At 47.5% G+C, this 27,750-nt stretch overlaps 2 protein-coding genes and 1 non-coding gene across 4 annotated transcripts; 1 reads left to right on the top strand and 2 right to left on the bottom strand.

Moving 5' to 3' along the window:
* Positions 1-35: 35 nt before the first annotated feature.
* On the top strand, positions 36-8,358 carry cyth2 (cytohesin 2). Of its 2 annotated transcripts, none has more exons than XR_003749882.1 (12): positions 36-236; positions 1,814-1,964; positions 2,130-2,196; positions 2,335-2,453; positions 2,546-2,626; positions 2,694-2,806; positions 2,876-3,024; positions 3,278-3,389; positions 4,099-4,177; positions 5,587-5,663; positions 5,745-5,816; positions 5,913-5,982. XR_003749882.1 is itself a non-coding variant. In XM_028981384.1 (12 exons), the coding sequence occupies exons 1-12, from the start codon at positions 170-172 to the stop codon at positions 6,369-6,371; spliced, it is 1,251 nt and encodes a 416-aa protein (XP_028837217.1). In that variant the 5' UTR covers positions 40-169; the 3' UTR covers positions 6,372-8,358. The 2 variants fall into 2 exon arrangements, 1 of the variants encoding a protein (XP_028837217.1); XM_028981384.1 differs by lacking the exon at positions 4,099-4,177 and adding an exon at positions 6,284-8,358 and having other exon boundaries at positions 40-236; positions 5,913-6,067.
* On the bottom strand, positions 1,353-1,439 carry trnay-gua (transfer RNA tyrosine (anticodon GUA)). The gene is given in 2 exon segments: positions 1,353-1,388; positions 1,403-1,439. It is a non-coding gene; the product is annotated as a tRNA-Tyr (tRNA).
* Positions 7,063-26,178, bottom strand: limd1a (LIM domains containing 1a). Its single transcript, XM_028981383.1, is given in 10 exon segments — positions 7,063-9,064; positions 9,819-9,887; positions 11,257-11,308; positions 13,383-13,513; positions 14,018-14,080; positions 14,679-14,746; positions 18,395-18,496; positions 23,418-23,559; positions 23,561-24,361; positions 25,867-26,178. Coding segments are annotated over 9 exon segments (1,572 nt in total). The 5' UTR covers positions 25,867-26,178; the 3' UTR covers positions 7,063-8,920.
* Positions 26,179-27,750: the final 1,572 nt, after the last annotated feature.

Raw genomic sequence — 27,750 nt, 5'->3', positions numbered from 1 at the left:
CTGGCCGCGCCTCGTTGTGTTTTAACCCGAGTCGTGTCGCAGCTTCCGGTGTCAACTCTTCCTTTGTCTCTGCCCCTGGTTCTCGGTGCGCCGCCCGGTTATTTCTTTCTTTCTTTCTTTGTTACTTTGGGGTATATTTTATATATCCACCATCTTCTTCGGTTGTTGAATGACAGTCGATTCTGATAAATATATGCCTAAAAGCAAAGCGCCAAAAATGGACGACCTGGACTACAGTGAGTACGAGCGCTGGGTGTTTTTATTTATTAGCCCGATGGCTAATGTTCCCTGCTGGGGCGCTGGCTGATGTGTTATAAACGTTATTTTGTTCTCTAAAACGCACCCGTATTTCCGGTAGACTAATGCTGTGGGTGAATTTCGACAGACATCTCCGGACTCGTGGTGCTGCAGCTTGTAGCGCCCCGCGGCTCCGGGCTAATCTCGTCTTCTCCTTTCACCGGGATTTCACCGGAATTTACCCTGGTTTTTTTTTGGCGTGCTTCGACTTAACGCTGATGTCACTTGCTGTGTGAAATGCCCGAGACGACACGCAGGCGGAAACGCGACAGCCACAGCAGGATTTGAACGTCTATAGACGGATGCAGTTGCAACAACGTTCTGCACATGGACATGGAGACAAGATGGAAAATTTAAAAACGCATTCAACCCCCCTGTATATATTATATTATTAATTTAGGTTGTGCGTTTAACGCTGTCAGTTGTATGATTGCTTACTAACAAGTCCGGGTGAGGAGAGTTGGAGTTTTGCTTAGCAAAGCACGACGTTTGCATAACGTTACTTCCACGTTCCCTGGCTGCGCCGCGCAGCTGTGACACTTTGTCTTCTTATTGCACCGCATGCACACGCAGACTCGTTTTAAACGCAAATCCATCGCGTCGTTCAGAGGTTCCGGCTGCGCCGAAATTCCTGTCCGGGAAGGTCTGCGCCACATCCGCATTCCCGGGAACGTTGGCTCTGTACCTGTGGGCGGACCGGGAATATTTACTGCTCCTGCTCACATTACCTTCCCTGTCCAAACACCACGACACTTTCTCTTCTCCGTCCTGACGGTGTTTTAAACGATGATGATGATGGTGGTGATGATGGATGCGTTATTACTGTGACGTCACAGTTCACTAATGAGCTGTCATCGCCCTTTTTATTAGAATCTTCAGTAGTAGAGCAACTTGTATTACATTTACAGCATTTACCAGACGCCCTTATCCAGAGCGACGTACAATCAGTAGCTACAGGGACAGTCCCCCGCTGGAGACACTCAGGGTTAAGTGTCCTGCTCAGGGATTTGAACCTGGGTCGTCTGGTTCACTGGCTACTACCACTCACAAATAAGTCCTTCGAGCCGGAATTGAACCAGCGACCTAAGGATTACAGGCAGTACAACTACAGTCTTCCGCTCTACCAGCTGAGCTAACGAAGGAATATTCACGGTCACTCTCAAATACTAAAAGAATTGACATTTCACTTTACACGGTTATTTTGGCATCCAGGTCGGAGGGACTCTAAAGGCCGCAAGGCCGTGTTTCTGTTCCGAGGACATTTCTGTCCCACCAGCTGCGGAGAATGGGTGGATTAGGCTGAGGTCAGTGGGTGTGAAATGAATAGGGAGGAATAAAATGAACATGTAGAGCGTTTCTGGGTGGAAAGAAAAATGTCCGGCAATTAGGATGGATTCCTCTAGCAAACAGTGACATTTTAAAAGGTTTTTACTTAAAACCGTTCTGTTGCTGGAAGTCCCCCGCCTACGAATTAAAATCGGAATTTCACCTTAACGGCCATGTTGTTTCTCCGCAGTCCCGGCAGACCTGAGCCCGGAGGAGCGCTCCGAGCTGGAGGAGATCCGTCGGAGGAAGGGGGCTCTGCTCCTGGAGATCCAGAGGCTGAGGGAGGAGCTCAGGGAAGCCATTATCGAGGTGGAGGGGCTGGAGTCCAGCACAGAGGGCAGGTCAGATGATCTCTCTCAATTTCATGTTCCTCAGACGCTAGGTACAAAATATGGAACAACATATTGCGATGTTTGATGATTATAGTAAATCGTATTGCATTGTGTATAAAGTTGTAGTATTGAGCAGTACTTTGTGTTAAAACAAGTGTTTACTCTTGGTTACAGTAAAACTCTACAGAAGAGCCGAAACGTGGCCATGGGCAGGAAGAAGTTCAACATGGATCCTAAAAAGGTTTGGCGTACGGAATAAAACCACTCCTGTCTCACCTGGTCCTGTTTCATTTCTCTCGCGTCCTCTTCTTTTATCACCAGTCAGGACAACAGCCGCTCTTAACTGCTGTGCTTCTCTCCTCCCTCCTGGGGATTTCAGGGCATTGTCTTCCTGGTGGAGAATGAGCTCCTGAGGCACACTCCCGAGGACATCGCTCAGTTCCTTTATAAAGGAGAGGGCCTGAACAAGACGGCAATCGGAGATTACCTCGGGGAGAGGTACCTGTCCGGAAATCCGGAGTAACTGAGTACACAATCAATTGAAGGGATTTCAGCATGTGTCCCCACCCCTCTCTTGTCTCCCCTTGCAGAGATGACTTCAATATTAAAGTTCTGCAGGCTTTTGTCGATCTCCATGAATTCACGGACCTGAACCTGGTCCAGGCTCTCAGGTGAGTGAAACCTACGTGACACAACGTCAGAGGCTCTCACGGTTCTCACTGTTGTATGACTTCTCAGGCAGTTCCTGTGGAGCTTCCGGTTGCCTGGCGAGGCTCAGAAGATCGACAGGATGATGGAAGCCTTCGCCCAGAGATACTGCCACTGCAACCCCGGAGTGTTCCAGAGCACAGGTAGCCCTCGGCCGGGGCCGCTCACAAGCCGCTCACGGGCGTCCGTCTGACCGCCCGCTTTCTCTGTAGACACCTGCTACGTCCTGTCGTTCGCCATCATCATGCTCAACACCAGCCTGCACAACCCCAATGTGAGAGACAAGCCTGGAGTGGAGCGCTTTATCAGCATGAACCGTGGCATCAACGATGGTGGAGACCTGCCAGAGGAGCTTCTTCGAGTGAGTCTGAAATGAATGGAACAGGATGTTGAGAGGCTGTCAGATGTGTGCACTCAAAATAAAAAGTTTAATGGTAAAGAAACATTTCAGAAGACAGCGGATCTGTCATGAATAAACATATTATTTCTGACAATAATAGATTTAATCACTATGGTAACTGTTCTGTTTGTTAAAGGTCTTCAAACGTTGCATTTCTGAAATGCCACTCATTTTGGGCACATAAAACTCTTTATATATATATTTTTCTCTTTAGAATTTATACGAAAGCATCAAGAATGAACCCTTTAAAATCCCAGAGGATGATGGGAATGATCTGACACACACGTTCTTCAATCCTGACCGAGAGGGCTGGCTCCTCAAACTGGGTGAGCTGTGGACTCCTGTGTATTTAAACCAGTTTCTTATGTCAACGCCATGTCATATGAAGCTTAGTTTTGTTTTTAAACTCGTCTTTCTGGTCAACCCTGTACGTTCCTCGTCTTTTGTATATTTGCTACTTGAATGTCACTCACTGCCACCACAGGATGCTTCTGAGTGTTCTCTGTGTGAAAGTGAAGCGAAGCCTCTGCTTTTTTTATCCATCGCCCTCGGTGAGCAGCGGGCAGCCATGACGGGTGCTTTGCTCAGTGGCACCTCAGTCGAACCCTGGCGGTTTGGGATTCGAACTGGAAACCTCCCGATTACGGGACCCCCTTCCTTACCCGCTAGGCAGGGATGATTTTTAACCTTAAAATGGTGAAAATGTTAATGTTTTTTTCTTTCTTTATCTCTCTGCTAGTAATGACATGTCTGCTGTTGCATGGGGCTGGCTGGGTTCTGGCTGCATTGCTCTTGTTTCTGCTCAGTGCTGCACATGCTGCGTCCAGCTCAGTTTTTTTTAATGCGCAGGACCGCTGCCGAGCATCATGCCAGTCTGCTGGGCTGTCTTCCTTTTGCATGGCCGTGACTGTGATATCACTAATATCTTTTCCTGTCTTTGTTCCTCTCTCTGCGTGTTTTCTCCCTTCGTCTCTCCTTCTGGCTCCTTCTGCTTCCCCTGTGGTTTCTGCTCTGGGGCTGCTGCTTGTTGTTCAGGAGGTAGGTACTGCTTGAGGGGAACAGCCACATCCCAACTGGCGTTCTACTCTACATTCCCCTTCAAAACGCACAAAAGGTCAGAACACCAGACCAGATGAATGCTGAGCAGATATTGGGTTATTCATTCTAATAAAAAATAAATAAGCTTATTGTTAATTGTTCACCATTAAATTATCAATGTTTTAAACAAAACAACCAGTCGCTGCAGAATTCCGATCATCTGGATCAATAAAAAGGCAATAAGGTACATATGTAATTATTATAGATAAATAATGATAATTCCTAACTGGAATGGTGGTAGTGAAAGTGAAGCCATTGTAATACAGTGCAGCACAGCACATGGTGACACAACAAAATGTGTCCTCTGCTTTTAACCATCACCCTTTGTGAGCAGTGGGCAGCCATGACAGGCGCCCGGGGAGCAGTGTGTGGGGACGGTGCTTTGCTCAGTGGGACCTTGGCAGTTCGGTATTCGAACCGGCAACCTTCTGATTACGAGGCCGCTTCCGTAACCGCTAGGCCACCACTGCCCCGAAGAAATCTGTAATGCAGATATAGAGTCTCCAAATGCTTTCTCTAAAGTGACCCATTGTTATTGATGGACTGGAGAGTTCATACTCGTAACCAGCGTAATAGCTTTTGGGTGGCTAATACAGCACAGTCGTCATGTACAGATAAACTATACAGTCACGCTCAAGGCCACACGGCTATATTGGCGTCAGCACTGATATGCATTCTGCCTTGTGCTGGTATTCAGTGTAGCCGGCCTGTCTCTCGTGGGATCCTACGTTATTTGTTCCATTCAGCAAAGAAACCATTTTTTTCCTGTTCTGAAGCCTATAATCGAATTAATAACCGTTTAGAATGAAGTAAAATAATGGTTTAAATTGTCACATTATTACCTCTCTCATTATTTCCTTTCTTAGCACATGTTACAAGCTCTAGATTAAGAGGGAGATTAAATGTGTGAGTTTAAAATATAATTAAGACAATTGAGAATTGCACCTAAAAAAACAAATGTTTAATTAAACAAATTTACAACATTCTACCAATCACCGAAACAAATGTACAAGCAGCAAATCAAACGGAAAGACGTGAAGATCGACCCGACCCAAGCTCGACTAAAATGATCGAAATTGAGCCTAGGGGTGTAGCGGGCAGGTGTGCGTCTTGGCTATGGGGCCTGTATTTCATGCATGAAGTGATAATCAACAGATGTACGTAACGTCCTTTTGACATCATACCAGGAAAATTTACATTCAGATGCGGAAAATCACTTCCAGCTTGTTTTTTTGCCATTATCAGGAAGTTCTGAAAACCAGTAGATAACTTAACTTGGTGACATCTATATAATGTGTGTTCATTTCCATTCTTTGCTATTGACCGAGGTGTGGCCATGGACCACCCCCTGTGAACACATCATTCCATTCTCATTTTTCTGGTGGTAGTTTTGGCTGACAGTTATTGTCCATGCTCTGCTCCCAGGAGGACGGGTGAAGACGTGGAAGAGGCGATGGTTTATCCTCACGGACAACTGCCTCTATTATTTTGAGTACACAACAGTAAGTCTGTCAACCCGTCATTACGTCTCTTTGACTGCTCATTAAGGGATCGTGGACTGACTGTGACTGTGTCTTTCTCAGGATAAGGAGCCCAGAGGCATCATCCCTCTGGAGAACCTCAGCATCCGGGAAGTGGAGGACCCAAGGAAGCCTGTGAGGCTCGCAGCTTCTCTCTTTTGTTTGTCGCACTATTTAACGGGCCCTGATTTGTGATCCTCTCCATTATATTCGTTCGTTCACCCCCTCCAGAACTGTTTTGAGCTCTACATTCCTAATAACCGCGGGCAGCTGATCAAGGCGTGCAAGACGGAAGCTGACGGCCGAGTGGTGGAAGGAAATCATATGGTTTATCGAATCTCCGCCCCCACGCCGGAGGAGAAGGATGAGTGGATCCACAGCATCAAGTGAGTACTCGGAGTGGACGGTTATGAGGAGGAATGCGGGTGGAACGGAATAAAGAGGTCAGTCGTAAACTCCGGTGGCCACGCGGCGCTGTTGTGAAGTGGCCTGTTGTGTAAGGACAAATTTCCACGTCAGTGTCCCTTCTGTCATTATTATTTGTTTTTCATTAATAATAATAATAATTGCATTGACACCCAGCCTTATTCTGTCTCCATCAGATCTGCCGTTAGTGTGGACCCCTTTTACGAGATGCTTGCTGCCAGGAAGAAGCGCATCTCCCTAAAGAAGAAAGAAGAGCAACCTTAACCAGACCCCCATCTTCCTTCTCCCCATGACATTCCAGCAGAGGACAAAAAAAACCTGCACACACACACACGCACGTGACCCATTACTTTCATCCTGGTGGTTTTCATTCTCTGCTTGTCTTGACTACATTTAAAATGGCTGTTGCTGAAGCTCCGGATGGGCTTCCTCTCCTCACGGTCACATTTTTACCACACATCTCCACAGCTGAACCCACACACTACTGTCTTAACTACCCTAAGCTGAACTCGACTGACCCACGACACACTAAGACCTGCTGCTTCAGCTAGTATCTACGATCACTAGCACGCGTCCAGCCTGCACATTGTGTACGCCACGCCACCCTACACCCTTCTGCCACAGACGCCGCGACCCTAAACGCGGTCCACACCATACATCACGATTTACAGTATTTTACCCAACACTGTGTTGAGCGCAACTCTCGTTTCTGCTGCATTTTACTGTGAACGACTTGCATCAGGGTAGCATCTTACCTTACTCGCCTCTGTCTTTTACCCCACTACTGAAACTTATCTGCTTGTCTTAAGGTTAGTATGTCTTGGGCATATTGGCATAATTAACATTTTTAATAAGCTTTAAGGCTGCAGCTTACAGGTCTGGAGACAGCAGATGGTCGTGTCTCAGGTGACCGGCGGTCCAATAGCGTTAAAGATTCACAAAATCCTCCTGAGAACCATGTTAAAGCATTTATTGGCTCTTGTTAATTCTATAAAACAAAACATGTTTTTCTTGTCCTGAGGACTCAGAAAGCATTCCAGTGACATCACTTCCTGTGTAAAATAACAGGATATCAGGGCGGCCGGGCGTGACGTGTCCCTGAGAGAGAAAAACAGAAGGAGGCATCAAAGTGAGTTTTCGAGTTTGAACCCCGATTCTTCAGAAAGCCTGAAAAACACTCGACGTCTGCTGCTTCCGGACTGGCTAATCTCTGCTGACCGACCCAGAGGGTTCGCTGGAGACCGGCTGCCCTGCCACAAAATACCGGCGTGACGTGGTGCCATTTGGTGGCAGAATAGCCTGACTGCATTAGTGGGTCTGAAGTCTTATAAATGGCAGCTCATATACTATGTTGTTGTTCTTTTTGTAAATACACCCTAGAATGTTTGTATTATAGATTTTTTTTAATTTATTGTTTTTATATTAATATTGGGTTGCATGTTGAAGTAAAACAAAGCATCTTCCATAGGGATGAATGTCTTGCATTAGTATTGGTAAAATATAGAAGAGCCATTAGTGGTCCGTGTTGCGATAAATTGGCATTGAGTTTTAGAAACCTTCGTACACACAACTATAAACTCTCAAATTTATAATAAAAATTTCTAATACTAAAAAGGATCTTTAAAATGTTAAACACGGAGCACTAACAGACCTCGTAATTATTAAATGAACAGTGAAAGTTATCAATAATAATTATGCATATCTAAAGGACCATGTGTTATGCAGAATGCCTGACCTAAGATGCCCCATGACGATGGATATTTGCATTAGTGTGACGTTTTTGGGCTTAAATTTAGAGGAATTTTGAACTTTCGTGTCGTTTACTGCACTTTACTTTTATTTGTAGAACACTAGAATTTGCTTTGGAAAGTGCTCTACTGCTGTGTTGCCTGGAGACGGTTCCCTTTTCTCCCCCCGGTACCGTGATGCAGGTTCTGCACGTTCGAATGGATATCGGTGCACACAGTAACCGAGACTCAACAATGTGATATTCGGAGATTCTTGATGTGCGAAGTTGCCAAAATGATGGAAAACGTTTGCTTTTTATTTGCCAGCTGGTAGACTGAACCATGTGATTTAATGCTAGTTCAAATGTTCTGTCTCCTTCTCCCAGTCATGGGATCCATTTATTTATCGGTCATAGAAAGGTAAATTGTAGGTGAGCAATGGTTAATGTAGCAGAAAAAAAATGTTGGTACATTAATGCCAGTAAACTATTATGAAACAATAAACAAAAAGAAGTTTAAAATGATGCGCTTGTCTCATTTCTGTTCCTCTAAAAAAAGAACTCCTGAAACTGCTACTAAAGAAAACCAATAAACCTGCTTATGCTTTTTGGTTGATGTCTTTATGAAATACATAATTGTGGATGATTTCAGAGTAGATGTTCATGTTCCAAGCATACTGAAGTGTAGAAAACCAGAAGGGGTCAGCTGTATAAAATAAAACCTGGTCCACAGAGCATACTGGGTGTACGGCTGTCGCTACGTCACGTTCCTTCTGAGTTAAGGATAAATAACATTCAAATACATACACGAGTACAAAATGCATTGCTATCCTACCGGTATAATCTTTCACAGCAACGTTTTTTAAAAATGCACCCAGGAGTTCCCACGTTAGGAGCATTCGACTGAAGTGTCTGGTTACTTCAATGTGTCTTCACATTAATACTTAAAGCTGAAAGGTTTTGCATACGCGCTCGTATCGTACAGAACCGACACGGTCGTTCCTTTGCGAGACGCGATTTGAAGGTACTCTGGTGTGTGGCTTTGGCTTGTGCTGACTCCTGCTGGCCACACGGGGGTGCCGGGCCCCTAAAACAGACTCTGGAAGGTAGCAGCAGCTGGAGAGGAGCGGCCCGGCTCGATGTGCTTCAGGTGGCACCCGTGGCAGAGGAGGTGGCCATCGAGTGGGTAGCAGCGGTGTCCCTCTTCGTCATTGAGCTCCATGTGACAGTCCTGCAGAGAAAGCAGAATTCAAGGAATGACGCACTGGGACCAATTCCGTTCCGAACAGAGCTCTCTCCCGACTCCCTACCCTGCCCTGGCGGGTAAGGAAGTGGACTCGTCACTGCGAGGTTGCAGGTTCGAATTTCAAACCACCACTGGGGTCCCCTTGAGCAAAGTGCCGTCCCCACAAACTACTCCCCCGGGTGCCTTTCATTGCTGCCCACTGCTCATAAAATGGTGACGGCTTAAATGCTCCACTGTGTGTCACAATGACAATGACATTCCTTTTCCTTTTCATGCACGTTTGATTGACAGCCGACATTTGAGTCTCCTGGTGGGGAGGGAGAAGAAAAAAAAAAACCTGAAAAAAGTCGCATTGTCCCCGAATTCACCTGCTGGAGTGAAAAAAGAAGCCGGTAGGCGCGTTGCGCCGCCGCTCCGCTACGTCGGTGTCATGATCCGGTCCGGAAGGGGTTGCTCCGGTCCGGGATCCAGGCCGGGGTTTCACGTTAGTCCTGTGTCATGTTCCCTAATCGTTTTCTCCTGTGTCGAATGTATAAAGCTGCCCTGTTTGTTTCTGTTCGCCGTCGGGTCGCTGACATGTTACATGTTCACCGACGTCTCGGATGTCTCCCGTCCTGTTCTTCACCCATTAAACCCCGGTTTCGTAACGTCCTTCTTCCTTGTCCAGGTTCGTCATCATGACACCACGGTTGTGACAGTCGGTAAGGGTTCTGGTGGATTAAAGTGCTTCTCAACTCACCTCGCAGTGATAACACTCCACATGATAGTCCTTGTCCATGGAAACCACCCGGATGGTCTCATCAGATCCCTGCGGAGGATTTAGAGGAGAGAAAAAAACTGAGACAGGCAGACAGACCATGAAGCACGTCTGGAAAAAAACTCCCATGAGTCAAAGGGCCCGGTTACATAAACACTCCCCGCCCCACGCTCACAACCAACACTTACATTTACATTTACGCCCTTATCCAGAGCGACTTACAGTCAGCAGTTACAGGGACAGTCCCCCCCCTGGAGACACTCAGGGTTAAGTGTCCTGCTCAGGGACACGATGGTAGTAAGTGGGGTTTGAACCTGGGTCTTCTGGTTCACAGGCGAGCGTGCTACCAGCTAGGCTACTACCACCCTTCACTCCACAGCGCCATACGTTACACATGCCACCCTCCTGGTTGGTTGTCCCCCGCTCCCCCGACAGAGGTGGAGCCGCTGAGATGAGGGCCTGCGGTTGTGGCGCGGAGGCGTGCGTCACTATTCCAGTCGTCCGCAGCCCTGGGGCTCCGCCCTGGGTGGCGGGACGGGGACACTGCTCCCCACAGATGGACGTCAGGGCGGACGACATGACCACCCAGCATGGAATGGAATGGAGATGGAATCAGATGGGACATTTTGTGGCCCATTCAAGTTTTTCACGTGATGACTTTGCTTAAGATTTAGCATCGGATGAAAAGTCTTTGCATACGTGCGGGACGTAGAGAAACCCACACCAGGCGGTGACATTCCATACGGCTCCATAAAATCATCAGTCATGTAAAGCCACAGCTGCCAAAGGAGGCCGAGAAACGTGCTTCCAAGCACCCTTCCAGGAACCCCCCGCGATCGTTGCCGTGACGCTCCCACTGAGAGCCCCGGTCCCCTCCCAAGCCTGGATGTCACGCACAGAAATGCTTCGGGGGCCGAGAGGCATCTGCACGCTCCCTGTGACATATTCCACACGGTCATGGGACACTGGCTGGCCCACCATTCCAAAATTAAACTCAAGCTTTCTGGTATGGAGAACTAGTGAAGGTGACATCTTATACGGTGCAGGTTCTTCTTCTACCTCCACCTTTTATTTAAAATGAATATTTTGTACTATATTTGCATTATATTTTCTTGCTTTACCTTGGTTGATCACAGATCACAAAGTAGACGATATTTATAAAGATGAAAATCCTACTTCGTTGCACAAGGTGCATTTAGAGCATTTTAAAGCAGGTCAGCAGGCTGAGATCTTCTCCGAAACCCTCATACTCAGGCATCGGACATGTTGACCTGGACACCATCAAATACCTTCACCTCCTTTTATTCCTTCTACACTCCAGTGTGTTTTTCCTGCACTATTATTCCATCTGGCTCCTAGATCTGGAAGTCTGCTCAACATTCCTGCTGAACTAGCTCACCAGGCCGCACCGGGCTCTTACCTCAGAGGGCAGGATCGGCTGGCCACACGCCGCACACTTGGGAGCAAGGACCCTGAAGGGAAAGGAATAAACTACGGTGAAGTGATTGTCACGTGATACACAGCAGCACAGCATACGGTGACACAACAAAATGTGCCCTCTGCTTTTAACCATCACCCTTGGTGAGCAGTGGGCGGCCATGACAGGCGCCCGGGGAGCAGTGTGTGGGGATGGTGCTTTGCTCAGTGGCACCTTGGCGGGTCGGGATTCGAACCGGAAACCTTCTTTAACCGCTAGGCCACCACCAGGTGACAGAGGAAACAAATTGGTACAAACCACTGCTAGTAATATTAATAATAATTATTAATTAAGTGTCTTGGGTTGTAAGTGGGGCAGAGAGACGCGACGGATCCAGGTTGTTTTGAAGTTTTTGGACTTTTGAAGGTATCTGGAGAGCATATGGCTAAATAGTTGGGCAGGAGACTTCTGGACAATCTGAAATCTGTGAAGAGAGTCTAAGTCGTTTGACATTATTATCATATGATCCTAATTTTTACCCCCTTTTTATGGCTTAGCGACCCAGGCATTTAAAAGTGGGAAGGAGTGATAAAGGGAGAGAAGGAGGCCAAGTCAGCAGATGTGCTGGCGCTCACTTTGTCTCCTGAACACTCACCTCTTTCCCCCCCAAACAGAAAGAACGGAAAAACAAAAGTGAGGAATGGAATTCTGCTGGGGTCCACGGGCCCATCTCTCGCACACATGGCTGGCACCTGCGAGGTCTGAGATCTGTGCGAGGAGCAGTCAGGCTCGCCATCAAACGCTGGAATAGAGAGGGAGGATCTGGCCGCGAATGTGACTCGACCACAAGACAAAGCCGCCCGCTGAAAGACGGTTTTCCTGTCACATCGAGGACATTAAATGGCCGTATTTCCCTGTATAACCTGCAAGTGCGTGGTGATGTCGGAAGATCTTCCCCGGCTGCTGGCTTTTACAGACTGGCGCACCGCTGTCCCACCCTGCCTGGTGCTCCTCAGCCCAGCTTGTGGGACCACCGGATCCCAGTCAGCACAGCGAGGAGTTTAGAGGATATAATTGGCGCTCGGCGGCCTTCTAGCCTAACAGCCTCCCAAAAAAAAGCAGAATATTTTCCTACTCATTAAAACTGCTAAATTACCAACAATTAACACACGTACTGGCTGGGTCCTTCATTCAGACCAGATGTCGGAGCCGTGCAGGAGATTTCCTGTAGAATTTGATGAATGTGCCTAATGAGTTAGGGCTGTTTTATTCTTGATACATATTTTTATATTATGAATGTATTATTAATATGTGATGTCAGCACATGGAAGACGACTGCTGTATTGCTAACAATGTCTAAATTACTGATAATAACAAAACACTCAGGTGTATGTTGTGTTGACCAAGCAGTGGTGGCCTAGCGGTTAAGGAAATGGACCCATAACCAGAAGGTTGCCGGTTCGAATCTGAGCAAAGCACCGTCCCCACACACTGCTCCCTGGGCGCCTGTCATGGCCGCCCACTGCTCAATGACACAATGACAATCACTTTCACTGGCATTATGGCATTTACATATAACACCAGTTATGGAGACACTCAGGGTTAAGTGTCTTGCTCAGGGACACGATGGTAGTAAGTGGGATTTGAACCTGGGTCTTCTGGATCATATGTGTGTTATCCACTAGGCTACTACCACCTGTACGTTTAATCTAGCGATTAGTTTTTACTGACTGCTGAGACGTGTGTCTTTACAATATTTAAAGTATCTCAATTTTACTGTTGACTGTCCTCATCGTCACTTCCACACAGTTTTCAGCACCAACACACTCTGATGAGAGGCTGGTTTCCTCCGTTTACTCTAGAAAGCGCAGTCAGATGGTCCAATGGGGGAACAGGGAACACTCACTGGACTGTAATTTCTGTATTAATGCAACTACGCTTAAGACAGATTAGAGCAGGACATACATTTTTTAGGAGTTTTAGATGATTCCTTGTCCAGTCTCACTGCTAAGGCGCTTTATTAGATTGCTGTTTTTCTTGAGGAAATGGCTTTAAATGCTGACAACAGATTTGTCATTGAGAATTCAGTCCTAAAAACAGCATGTAAACACACACACACACACACACACCTGTGGTAGTCCTTCACACAGTAAATCTTGTTCTCCGTGTCCACCGTGAAGGGTACTCCGTCCAGACTCTCATTACAGATGACGCAGCGGAAGCAGCCTGGGTGGTACGACTTGCCCAGCGCCTGCAGAATCTGCGGAGGGTCAAAGGAACCGTCACTAGACCCACCAATCAGAGCGGGTCAGCGCCATCAGCACACCACTCCCCGAGGCCCTATACTTTCAGCCCTTCTCACACCCTCCACAAAAAGTTGGCCCAGCCTGAGGGACACACAGGGACATGGGAGCGAATGGAGGAGGAAGCCAGAGTAATAAACAGGGGCAAATATTTACCCCACGAATTCTCAACATATGTCGACTCATGTAAAAGGAAGTCCTTCACTGGAGTCCATACGTTACTAATGAACAAAAGCGCTGTGATCCCACCTCGCCTCGGGCTTTATGCAAGCCCACATGTATTTATGTATATGTATGCGGTATGCAAGTTCACATCAGTGTGTGTGTGTGTGTGTGTGTGGGGTTTGGTACTAAAATAACCACTTCCTCTCAATAGTTTCTCCAGATGCTGCCAGAGGAAGACCACAGAGAGGCAAGTGCAGCCTCCAAACTTTATGAAGACACATGGTGGTGAGACTCACCATGTCCATGATCAGGTGTCCACACACGTTGCACTTGTCTGCGGACTGCTGGAATCCAGAGTACTGCCAGGGAATGGAGAAGACTGGGTCAGGTCATTGTGACAGATGGACACCAAATCGTCACTCTTCTCTGAAAGATGCTCAAATTTTCCCTTCATTTACTGGCTAAAACAACCAATTCCCAGACTGGCTTTCTATCATAGAGACAACTAACTGACTTGTCTTCAGTAACTGGGACAGCTATATAACAAAAATGCAACAAAGAAATTCACAGCAAACTTTATTCTGTTTATTATTTGCTACAAGTTCAGAATATCTGTGTGAAAGTAAAGAGTAAATATAATATAAATTATATAAATTTACTCACATTTGGCAAATTTTAATTTGAATTTTACTCACAGCATTCCAATAGTTCACTACACAAGTATATAAACACTGCCCAAGAAATGCCCAAAAAATGCCCATCAATCAATACTTATTGATCCTACTTATTGAAATTTATGTAAAGATTTAAGACTATTAACAACAACTGAATGATTATAGTTACCATCTGTACAGCAAAACAAGGTTCCAATGGAAATGCCATTAATGTGGCCTCCACATTGCCTGCTATACGTCTGAAACGGGACCTGAATATTTAGGATGGACAAGAAGGACCTACCAGAAAGTCCTCCTCACAGAACACTTTCCCGCAGACGTAGTAAAACGCCTTCCCTCTGAGCCGCCGACCTGCGAGAGGAGAGAAAAATGGCTGCTCATCGTATTGGCTGCGCTGGTACATGGCCGGGGGTTTTTATCTTCTGACGGAGGGCCACGCTCCACTGAATGGCACTGAATGGCGTCCATCCCCTCATTCACCAGACGGCCAGTTTCTACAGCTCATGTAGAGCGCCTCTCACAGGACCTGGTGTGTTCCTCAGACTTCACATTCAGGCGTGTACAATCATGCTCAGAAACAATTTAATAATCCTGGGGGGAAATGCAGCACTTTATTTAAAATAGCGCCGCAATTAATTCATAAATAAATCTAAATAACGCTAATGGCATAGATGAGTATTGACGCACATGTGAAATTCCTCCAGGCCTGGAACCAGCCCCTTAGGCAGAAGCTTGAAGAATAAAAAGTTGCCTGAGTGAACTACTGCTTAATACATTATATTAAGCAGGTCTTCGGAATGAATCGTGATTAACTGATTAATAAATGACATCATTTACCAGCTGGTTTGAATATAGTCCTGCAGCACAGTAGCTCCACGGAACAGACATTTGGAGTTCATTTTGTCGGGCAAATAAACACGGCTTAACAGCTCCTTCATTTAATGGAATCGGCGTGTCCCTCTCAGCGACCAGGCAGCGTGATGGCCGGCCACAATCAATGCCACATGAGGGCAGCTGAGCTGGATCTCGCTCTGGATCTCGCTCTTCTGCACCATCCTTCCAGGAGCTGGACTTCCTGTCACGGTCTGAGGCCCTCAGCCTGCACACAGGCCCGGTCCCACAGGAAAGGGGAACATTCCACACATTTTCTGCAAAGGTGGGGGTGCAGCGTTAACCCTTAAAGGCTCCAGACGAGGGCATCAGCCCATAAAGTCCTCACCAAGCACACAGCCAATGAAAAAGGAGATGGAATATTTGCAGATATTTTACGGCATCCCGCCGTAAACGTAAAAATGAACACGTTGAAAATGCAGCGTCAGGGATTTCTGCCTCTTTCAGCACCCACATGGTTACAGATGTCTCTGTTTAGGCAGGAAGCTGAGCCATAGCAACACAATAAAGTGCTACGTTCACCCATTCCAAAGCACAAGTCTTCCGTTTTTATCAATTTACCAATCTAACAGCCACCAGGAGACTGCTGTCAATCACGGAATGAAAGAATGAAGGAGCCCAGGCTCACCTCCCTCCACAGAGAACAGGGCAAAATGGCCTTTCCACAGACGCTTCCCAAGATGCAGCAGTCATAGCTTAAGGCTTGGGTATTTGCCCAATAAAAAAAACGGCACATTCGCTATAATGAACACGTAACCCACCCAAAACCACAAGGCGAGGACAGAAAAACTTGTAAATGTAATTTTCTAGCGTAATACCTTCCAAAGCCTTTTGATGATGCTCTCAACCAGTTGTCAAAGTCCCTTAAAGGTCTCATGACATAAAAATGTCCCTTAATGAGCTTATTTAATAGCAGCAGCTCAGATGGTCAGCTTGGGAACGTAGCCCCTTGTGACGCCAAATGAGAAAGGTTACCGCCCCTTTGTCATCTTTGCCCAGAGAACCGGCGTTGATGACGTAATTTCCGCAAATGCCCCCCCAACTTCTACAGGCCGCTCTCCTCCTCATTTGCATTTAAAGCTACACACACTGAAGCGGTGCGTTGTTCTGCAACACGGCTGGATTTTGGAAAGAAGCTTCAGGTCCAGTGTGAGGGGACGAATAAGAACGATAGAGAAAACAAAACAACATTTTTTAACCGTAACAACTAACTTGCCAGGTGCCACTGTAACACAAGTTATTCGGTCAGGGGTTTTAATCTTGTGGATGATCTGTGTATATGTGAGGAAGCTTTGCAACACCCATATCTTCACAAGCATTAGACTTTTTATTTTAAAACCTGACCCACCATCTTTTATTAAGTGAGTTTCCCTCTCTATGAAGCAACCTGTCTACATTTGGAAGAACAGGAGCAAAGGTCTCCGCTATCCGTCTGGCCACAAGCATCTGTTTCTGTCTTCAGCCTGGTCCACAACCAGCCACACCCAAACCAGATGCACCGAATGAAGGGCCCGGTGACGGATACGGGCTGTAGCATATACCAGGACACCAATGCGGTGTTGGCAAAATAGAAGAGGTTTGATGGGGTCGTGCTAACATTACTTTTTATTTTGTAATGGAAGTGGAATGATCAGCACTTCCCCTGATAAGATGAGAGAGACAGGAAATCAAGCCGGAGCCGTGCACACAACACTCCTCCCTGACAGCCTGACATCAGTGCAGAGCCTACGCAGCATCACAACGTTCTTATTACAGCTGGACAACCAAGCGGACTTCATGAATTATGCAGAAGTGTGCTGTCAATCTAATAACAGGGTGGTGGTAGCCTAGTGGGTTAGACACTCGTATATGAACCAGAAGACCCAGGTTCAAATCCCACTTACTACCATTGTGTCCCTGAGCAAGACACTTAACCCTAAATTGCTCCAGGGGGACTGTCCCTGTAACTACTGATTGTAAGTCGCTATGGATAAGGGCGTCTGGTAAATGCTGTAAATGTAAATGTAATAAAACACGTACTAATGTGCAGAAAACAGTCAAACATGAAAACTGAAACATATAAACATTACAGTGTGCCAACTGTTTTTTTCTAGCATTTATACGGGCTATAAAATGTGAATTTATAAAATATGGATTTTACAATTAAAGACAGACATGGGCTTCTCTTGTCACAAATCCAACAAACTGAGTGGACGTGAGGAGAGGAGCCAGTCTTCCTCAGACAGAATCCTTTACTACAGCAGCATTTAACACCACCTTTACATTGACGTAGTGTATTTCCAGGACTATTCTGGGTCTGCTGCTTGGTCCATAGTCCCTGCTTTCCTTTTTTTAGCATTTACTTCCAGCCTTCTCCTTTTATGGGAATCCAGCTGAATATCACAAATACACCACCATCATCTGAGGGGGTCACAGGGGGTCACTGTACAGAGACCAGCTCCTCGTCCAGACTTCTAGGCTCTTCACCCCCCCAAATAACCAACCATCATCAAGTTACATGATCTCAGAGACAGGTCAACTGCACCTTCCTTCCCCTGGGTAACTGGGGGAAGAGTTTTTGTACCGTGTGGATGAGCAGCAGTGCCGGAATGTCTCAGAAGCGCCAGGGGTCATCAGAAACGGCCCGGTGGCCAGAGTCAGGACCGCGTAAAGACAGTGGCCTGCTGAAGCTCAGCTGGCCAGTCCCGGCGCCACGGAGGAATACAGAGGCTGTGGAGACGAGTCGCTCAGGCCCGTGCACCACCTGGACTTCATCTCTCACCCCCTGAGGCCCACCGGGGACACAGTTTACATTCTTCTACCAGCCGTTACCCAGGACACTCATCTCAGAATGTCCTCAATGGATTTTTAAATATCGAAAATCAGGAGGAGTTTTTATCCTCAGGTCATAGGGATGCTTTTTTTAATCTTTTATTCTGTTTTATTTCTTATAACTTTATTTAGATAACTTTAATAATAACTTTATCTAGAACTATGCTTGAACTAAATCTTGAATGGAAGCAAGAAAGATGTTTTAAGGATTTTATTATAATCTAAAGTGCAAAATCCAAAATTTCTGCAAGAATAATGAACGAACAGTAACCAGTGCTAATGGGGCGTGGTACTTACTGCAGGCGCTGCAGGTGAAGCAGCTGTCGTGGTAGAGACTCCCCATGGCCTGGCACGCCTGGCTCGCTCCGTACACGGCCGTACTGCACTTGACGCAGTTCCCTACAGCACAGCACAGGTTAAAGTTTAAAGTGAAGTGAAGTGATTGTCACATGTGATACACAGCAGCACAGCACATGGTGCACACAGTGAAATTTGTCCTCTGCTTTTAACCATCACCCTTGGTGAGCAGTGGGCGGCCATGACAGGCGCCCGGGGAGCAGTGTGTGGGGACGGTGCTTTGTTCAGTGGCACCTCAGTGGTACCTTGGCGGATCAGGATTCGAACCGGCAACCTTCTGATTACGGGGCTGCTTCCTTAACCGCTGGGCCACCACTGACCCGGTGTGCCGCTTCCTTAACCGCTAGGCCACCACTGCCCCGTCACAGCACAGCACAGCACAGCACAGCACAGGTTAGAGCCCGTCACAGCTAGCGTTCATCCATTCCCCCGACACAGAGAAATGCAGCCATTTACGCTCATTTTAATCTAATCTGATGCTTGTGCGAACCCTCAAAAGTCACACACACACACACACACACACACACAGCGACAGGCGGCGCTTTGCTGCTCAACTGTGTGTGTGTTTATATGTTTGAGCCTTGACATTTCAGCACATTTGACACAGCGACTCGGAAACAAACTGAAATTGGTGCCGGCGTGAATGAAAGGCCCCCAAAAAAGCGACCATATTGTCTGATTACGGGGAGAATTTGCTTGTTTGACTTGGCACAGCAGCCGAAAATTCTGTCCCTCGAATAGTGCAATCGAAGCGGCGAAGGGTTCCGACCACACACTCACACCCTTCCTGCCGCCCTCCCACCACTGACCCTCAATCAACAGGAAGTGGAACGGCATGATGGGTAATAAAGGGCTAAAACACGGGCAGCCGTCTGGCAGACAGATATCACGGCCGTGATAAACAACAGCACACACCCCACAGTCCCGCCGGTGGTTAGAGAGGGTGTGTGTCAGGCATATTAAAATGTGGCATAATGAAGAACTGGAGCCGGTCTGTCCCGAGAGTCCCTGGGCACGTCCGCTGGACAAACACACACACACACACCTCGACATATAGACAAACACACACTCTGACATGACACGTGGACGAGGGCCCCGCCAGCCCACCGACCACGCGCACAACATTTACATTTACAGCATTTACCAGACGCCCTTATCCAGAGCGACTTACAATCAGTAGTTACAGGGACAGTCCCCCCCTGGAGACACTCAGGGTTAAGGGGGATTCGAACCCGGGTCTTCTGGTTCATAGGCAAGTGTGTTACCCACTAGGCTACTACCACCCTGTGCACAATACACACTCAACACCACATACACACACTCAGGTTCTCCTGTCGAGGAGTAGGGGATCAGGAAGGGGCGGGGCCGGCTCTCAGTGATGCTGGATGGTGGTTGAGGGTAATTGGTCATATTTAGTCATAATCTTTCACTGGCAAGTAAACAAGTGATATAAACAATAAACAATATATTTCTAATTCCAAAAGCCCTTTTTCCATAAAGAACTCAGACTCATTATGAAAATCACGTCTTCGTTATCTGCAAATTATCTGGTGCTTTGATTTTTCTGGATCTCTGCAGCAGGCTGATCTTCTGGAATCAAAATAGGTGCAGAGATTATCTGCCGCAGAGATCCAGAATAAAATCCTTCTCACCAAAGCACCAGATCATTTATTATCATTTTTTTCTGGATGAACTGTCAGGAACGGGAAGGGCGGGAAGTAATTATTACACGAGTAAGAATGACGAATAACAGGGCCAGACTGGTAATACTAGTAATTACAGACGATAACGATCAGGAAATCATGACTTAAACTGATCAATAAACTGTGAACAGTTCATTAAAGCCGCATTTTTAAATATTTCTGATAAATGAGATAATCAGTTAAGCGGTTCTAGGCTGGTTCTAAAGCGCGCTCATACAAAAGCAGCTTTGTGGAGGTTCATCTGCGCCTCTCTGTACGCTCGCTCTGCCATTCGGCCAGTTTGAAAAGGGCCCTGATCTCACTGAGATAGAAGCCCTGATCCTGGAAACTGCCCCCCACCCACCCCAGAGGAAAAGGACCAACCAGCGAGAGCCTGGCTGGACGCTCACAAAGGAGCTTCTGTTTCCTCCGGTATCCAGCAAACATCATGTGTCCCAACCGCGTCCCTCCCCCCAGGCTGCACGTAGGTGTTGGTGATATCCATTCGTGTCCTGAAGCTTCTAGAGAAATGTCCACCTTGATCACACAAAAATACATCAAGTCTGGAAGGTTTTACCAATGTGATTAATTTCTGCTGTGGTGCGAACAGCCTTGCGTAACAAGAGCTACTAACAAAGAAAAAAGGAAGCATTTAAGGGGGATATTTCAGAAATACTGAATATCTTGAACCGTCAGGAATGGCTGAGTGGCCTGTTAGTTCCTCCTGTCCAAGATGCATGGCTGAGGAGAAGATGCAGAACAGAAAGGAGCATTGTCAACCATTTCAGGCTATTAAGAAGAAGTAAGTCTATAGCGCCAGTTCAAATAAGTGAGAGTCATTTCATTATGGGAGGAATTCAGGGAATTCCAGAAGAATGCAGCAGCTCTGGATTTGACTCTCTAATGACAGAACATGATGCAGTTTCTCTAAACGGGGCATTAATTAAAAAAAAAAAAAAAAAGTTGAACATGTTGGAAATCTCATGCATCCAAGACACATATGCTGGAATTTTCCGAAACAATACAAGCAAACAAGGAAAATGTCGGTTTGCTAGTTAGCTGTGGGCGGCACTGAAAAGCGCCCGCGGAGCAGTGTTGTCAGTAGGACCAGTGGCACATTGAAGGTTGGTGGATTCGAACCTGCGGCCTTCCAATCACATATCTTCTTTCTAAACCGCGAGGCCACCACTATATATATATATATATAGAAGCTAGAAGCTCTCTCTCTCTCTCTCTCTCTCTATATATATATATATATATATATATATATATATATAATTTTTTTTTATGGGAACTCCTCCCATAATATACATATATATATATAAAAACCGTAAAGTATTGTTTTCTGGGTGACAGAAATAAATAGTTGACCTTGTTCAAGCTATTTGTGAAAATCCTGAGGTTGCATTTATGGCGCATTTATGTTTTTCAGCCTCACTGACACCACTTCCTTTGAGTCGTCCTCACAAACGTTTGTTTTTTCACGTGCCGCTTCCTTTGGACAGAAATAGTTTTACCGACTCAGTATCGGCGGCCCTGCCATCTGGTCAAGCCGAGGAGCAACGTGTAACTACGGAGCCGCGAGGGCCCTTTCGCTGCACCTCCCGCACGCGGATTCTGACCATAACGGCGACTCTGTTCCCCGCTGGAGGAGGGCGATACTCTCACCACCCCAACACCAGCCCCCCGGGGGGGTTTAGTACCCCGTCTGTGATCGCTTGCATCGATAAACTCGGCTTCAGATCCATGAGCCACGTGCTTCGCAGAAAGCTTCACAGACCAGGGTCTGGAACCGACTAACTCCACGTAGAGCCTTAAACCGGCCTTCTTCTCAGCTGGCTTTCAACTGCAAACATGCAATTACGACGCTGGCGAGGCGGGTATAGAAGATAATGGTATATTAGCTCAGGAAGGGCCCATGGAGAACATACTGGTGATTCCATCATAATCAAGATGAGATGGCGATGAGAAGATGAAATGACTATTAGGCTCCTTGTTGATCAGATCCTGCCCTGACTCTGATGGTTAAAATCCAAACGTCACCGCTGCTCCACCACCGAGGACTTCTTCTCACAGAATGTCCATCTAGCAGAGGCTCTTGAGGCGGCCATTGTGTGAGTACCACGCCTCGGGGGGCTCCGGCCCTCCGTAAATTCCACAGACCGTTTTTCTACACATTCCTGCAAGTCCCTCGGCGCAGCAGTTAAGACTGCGAGCTCATTTTCCCAGGACGTCCTGCAATGCGTCCTGCTTCGCTCCAACTGTCACCACATGGGGAAGGTAGAAAAGGTCAAATGTCACAGCCATGTTTTCCGCCATTTATAAGTGAACTGTGGTCTTGTAAGTCCCATTCTCAAGCAGCACCTCCTTTCCAGCGATGAGGCTGAAGTTGTCCAGCATGTTCAAGGCCAGAACTGCTCTCCTGTGGCACCACGTGTCCAGTCCACGTGTCCAGTCCACCCTTTCCCACAGTGGGCACAGCATGCGGACTCCGAAGCCAAACGAATCTACACGCTACTTCATGTCATGCTGGTGGGATTCCTCGGAATCTTCTACAGCAGAAGCAGGATGCACGAGATCTTCTCCATGTTTTAATAGACAGTCGCTAAGAAGCGAGAAGTTGTAGAGATGAAGCGGAGAAGTAAACTGACATTGACGGTCACACACGCACACACACGGAAGTAAAGCCAAAGAGGTCCGTTTGCTCCGGGCGTTCATTTCTTTAACCTTCAAGTCGTGTTTTAATCAAAAGGCGGCGAATCTGCTCTGTTTGGTTTATGTCGTAAAGATAAGACCCCGCCCCCTGCCCCGCCCTCAATTCACCGCCCTCCTGGGATCTTCATGGGGGTGATGAGAGTTTTCATCGGATGCAAAACATATATCAGTGTAAATTGTAATAATCGATACCAGACGCCCTTATCCAGATCGACTTACACAGGGACAGTCCCCCCTGGAGACACTCAGGGTTAAGTGTCCTGCTCAGGGACTCGATGGTAGTAAGTGGGGTTTGAACCTGGGTCTTCAATAGACTACTACCACCCAGTATACCAAACAGCCGAACCCTGAGTGGGAACGTTAAACGGGGTTTTTCCTGTAAGGACCCATGAGTCCCCGCTGGTTCCGGGGAAACGGGGCGAGTCTCCAGGAACGTTGAGGTGACGCCGATCAGACGAGGATTACCAGGAGGACCCCGCACTCACACACACACACACACACACACACACACACTCACGAAGTGTCAAAACCTGAAACAAAGCGTCCCCAGATGGTGCTGTGCTTACCGAAGTAGTCCGCTTTGGGCTGCGTGTCCATCTCCTTCTCCAGGCGCTCGGTGAGGGCGTCTAGTTTTATTTCGGCCGCGGACGTCCTCGGCTCCGGCTGTATATGGAGGGTCTGGCAGGGCAGTTTGAGGGCCCTGGGGGGGGCCGGGGGCTTCGTGCCGGGCAGGCTCTCCGGCCGAGGGCCACGCCTGGAGGTCGGGCTGGAGCTGGGCCTTGCCGGCCGGGTTGGACCCCTGCCGGTTCTGGGGCATTTCGTGGCTCGCGTTCTCTGGCGGGAGGGGGACAGGGTCCTCAGGACCTCGTATCTGGGTCTTGAGGGGTGGAGAGAACTGATGGTGCGCGGACAGAGAGTGCTGGTAGGGTTCTGCGGTCCCTCTGTCGGGGGTCACGGGGTCGGCCTGTCCAGGTTGTCCCCGCGCCCAGTCGGAAGGCGGGCCTGCCGTCTCCTCCGGGCTGGACAGGGTGAGATCGTGGGGAAATGTCCCGGGCGGGCTGGGGGTCTGGCCAGTGTACGAGGGAGGGTCCACGCGTTCGTTACTGTCGTAGTCGTGTCCGTAACCGTACCCTCTGCTGCCGGGAACGTCCTGCCGGGCGTCGTGCGATATGGGACCCGGTATGGGACCAGGTATGGGACCGGACAGGAGGGGGGGCTTGGCCGCCGCTTCTCCTGGCTGCCTGTGGTTGTTGATGGGCGGGCGGTCTCTGGTGTAGACCATGCCGTCCGGTGCTCTGGCAGGACCCCCGTTCTTGGACACGTCCTCCTGGTGCTTTTGCATGTGTATTTTGGTCATTTTGGACGCGAACACCCTCCTGGTTTCTTCAAAGTCCGGGTTATTGGACGCGTCCCTTTTCATCCGGAATAAACCGTCCTTTGACGCCTCGTACATGTTGAGGTCCTCGATGAACTTGCTGGCCTCCAGCCCCAAGTCATCGTATTTATCCATCTTGAGGACAAGTTGAGGACAAGAACTGTTCGTAACTAATGCAACGTGCGGACAGAGTCTTCCGAAATGATCATTACAGGAAATACAAGGAACAACTTCATCTGAACTTTACCGGTCCATCAAATATTGAAAAAAATGATTAATCCTAAATGCGGATAAAATTTTAATTCCACCGACTGGACGACTATTATTAAAAAGCGCGGAATGAATCTGCACGAAATCTGCCGCTACTTATCGCAGTTTGCGGCAGGATGCTGTCCAGCCCCGCTGTCCCCCGCTGTCCCCGCAGTCAAGGTAAAAGAGGAGGAGAAGAAGAAAGTTGGGAGAAGTTGTCCCTGCGCTGGTCCCCGCTCCGAGTCCGCGGTGAAATAGCGGCGGCGGGCGGGGGACAGGAGGCGGAGACGAGGACAGAGTTGACCGTGAGACTCGGCCGGAGACTGACTGCGTCTTAAAGGGACAGCGGACATTTTCACCAGGCGCTTTAATGGAAACTGTCTTCTTTATTATGTGTATATTGAAGATGCGTGAGATTATGTCTTTATACTTCTCGTATTATATTATACAGCATAATACCGGGACAATGAACGGGATTCTGGTGTATTATATACAGTACAGGCCAAAAGTCTGGAGACACCTTCTCATTCAACGTGTTTTCTTTATCTTCATGACCATTTACGTTGGTAGATTCTCACTGAAGGCATCAAAACTATGAATGAACACATGTGGAGTTCTGTACTTAACAAAAAAAAGGTGAAATAAGTGAAAACATGTTTTATATTCTAGTTTCTTTGCTCTGGTTACTGCTTTACACACTCTTGGCATTCTCTCGATGAGCTTCAAGAGGTCGTCACCTGAAATGCTTCTCCAACAGTCTTGAAGGAGTTCCCAGAGGTGTTTAGCACTTGTTGGTCCAGCTCACCCCAAACCATCTGGACTGGGTTCAGGTCCGGTGACTGTGGAGGTCAGGTCTCCACTTTTTGTTAAGTCCAGAACTCCACATGTGTTCATTCATAGTTTTGATGCCTTCAGTGAGAATCTACCAACGTAAATGTTCATGAAGATAAAGAGAACACGTTGAATGAGAAGGTGTCCAGACTTTTGGCCTGTACTCTATATGGGACCAAACAACCCGATCAAAATATGTCTTTTTTTAAAATGACCCCTACATTCCAGCAAATAGCTTCATTACACTGGCTGGTCATTTCCTCTAGAATTAACTGTAAAATAGTTTGATTTGCTCCCTCCCTCTCGATCAGATGCTCCTCTGTGCACATTCAGAGGAAATCGGGCTTTATTCTGTATCTGCCTCCAGAGATCTCTCCTCGGCCCGTTTTTTAAAACCCATCTCCTTCTCCTATTCTGGTGTATTAATAATCCACCCTAATTCAACAACCCAATAAATGGAATAAAATATGATCCTTAATCTGTTTCAGAGGGGAAAAAAACGAATGAACAGGATTGAATTAACTTACAGCCCGGAGTAAGAGGCGATAGGTTTTCTTTACCTTCGTGTCAGTATCATGCCTTAGTTATGCTCTTCTCCTTCATTTGGTGGATTTCCCACAATATCTCACCACTATGCAGCCTCAGATGTGTTGAGAACCAAATACAAGTTAAACAGACGTTGAAAAGAATACGTATTTTTTCATTCGTATGTTCCCCTCAGTGAAGAGTTGTAAGTCTGTGTTGAACCGGAGTCACGCGCCCATGTTAAATTTAGATAAGAACCTGGCTGTGGTCCTATTAAACCCACATAGTTGGCAGAGTAAAACTTCCTGAAGTTTCTGTTACTCCCCCACGTGCTCTTACGTAGCACGTCATATCAAGCACCATATCACGCCCGGACAAACTGGAACGTCCGTAAACGGGTCTGTACGTGCACTGCACCACTGGATAAACTGGACAAACAACGTCAGAACATCTGCGATGGGCAACAAAACCAAACACCGGGAGACTCGGGTTAATAATGAATCGGGAAGTCTGTGTGCTTTGCCGTATTGACGCCCCTCCCTATTGGCTAATGGGAAAGAAACACGCTTGGACTAGTTCGTGTTACGCTGCGGTCTCTGCTGAGACCCTGGGTGCTATTGTGCGCTGAACGTTCGTGGAAACCTAAACAGGGAGTGGTGCCGTAATGATGAGAACACGTTGGGGCAGAGGGTCGAGTGTCCATTTAGAAATGACCTTGAGTGAGTGAGAGAGTGCAACACAACACTTCCCATTGTTGTGAGCCGCTTGTACGTTCAAGGCATGGAGGTGCACAGCATTACAGCATCATTACAGCATTGCAGAGTCATCTTCATGGTGTGAAGCCACAACACCGACTTTCCGTTACTGTTGTAACCCAAATCCTGGGAGAGAACACAGTTAGCGCCAAGACAATAAACAGACATACCATTAAAAAATGACGTGGACAAGTGGGCACAAACCCATTCTCTTGTGGCTGCCTGTAATGTGTTTGCTCTCCATCTCAGAAGGTCGTGAGAACAGTAGCACACTTTGAGGACACTTCTCAGCCGTTATGGAGAAATAGCAGAACCCGGTTACACAATTGGCCAAGAGGGGCGGTGCCCTGAGAACAAACTAATTGCAAACAGACTTCTGGCTCCTTTTCAGTTTTGCTTGTGAATAGACAACTACAAGATGGCTGGTAGTGGGTGGGTAACCCGCTCGCCCATGAACCAGAAGACCACAAAGTCACAGGTTCAACCACCACTTACGACCGTTATGTCCCTGAGCAAGGGGGGGACTGTCCCTTCACCTACTCATCGTCTGATTGTATAAATGAGACGATGAAATGTAAAGGATTTGTGAACGAGATGTTAACATTTACATTTTACATTTACAGCATTTATCAGGCGTCCTTATCCAGAGCGACTTACAATCAGTAGTTACAGGGTCAGTCTCCCTGGAGCAACATAGGGTTAAGTGTCTTGCTCAGGGACACAATGGTAGTAAGCGGGATTCGAACCCGGGTCTTCTGGTTCATAGGCGAGTGAGTTACCCACTAGGCTACTACCACCCTGTTAATGTTAATGGGACAATGTGAAAAGTCATGACGGTCTCCTAAAAATTGTCCCCTCATTTTCCTCCGGGAATTATTACACACGTGACGCAATTTGGTGCCTGTTTTTGTAGTAGCCATGGAAACGCCATACATAGGACGGGTAGTACAGTACGAGGTGTGAATGACTTGCGGTGGTCAGACGAATACGTTACATCGATGTTAAGTACGTTGTTTACTGCTCCGAATGCGCCGGCTTGGCACGGAATGGTCAAGCTGGGTGGTTCCTTGTCCAGAACGAGCCGCTCGGTGTAAGTACGTGTGGGTGGCCGGCAGGTGCGAATACGCTGGCCGAGGCGAGGCTGGACCGGTCTGCGGCGGCTGT

Source organism: Denticeps clupeoides, chromosome 5 (assembly GCF_900700375.1).
Source record: "Denticeps clupeoides chromosome 5, fDenClu1.1, whole genome shotgun sequence".
In the NCBI taxonomy this organism is placed as follows: domain Eukaryota; kingdom Metazoa; phylum Chordata; class Actinopteri; order Clupeiformes; family Denticipitidae; genus Denticeps; species Denticeps clupeoides.
This window is presented reverse-complemented; position numbering and strand designations above follow the sequence as displayed.

Excerpts from the sequence above, each read along its gene's own strand:
- cyth2 (XM_028981384.1), top strand. The coding sequence starts at position 170 with ATGACAGTCGATTCTGATAAATATATGCCTAAAAGCAAAGCGCCAAAA. Across the intron at positions 2,627-2,693 it reads AACCTGGTCCAGGCTCTCAG|GCAGTTCCTGTGGAGCTTCC; the intron begins GTGAGTGAAACC and ends ATGACTTCTCAG. Across the intron at positions 2,807-2,875 it reads CGGAGTGTTCCAGAGCACAG|ACACCTGCTACGTCCTGTCG; the intron begins GTAGCCCTCGGC and ends CTTTCTCTGTAG.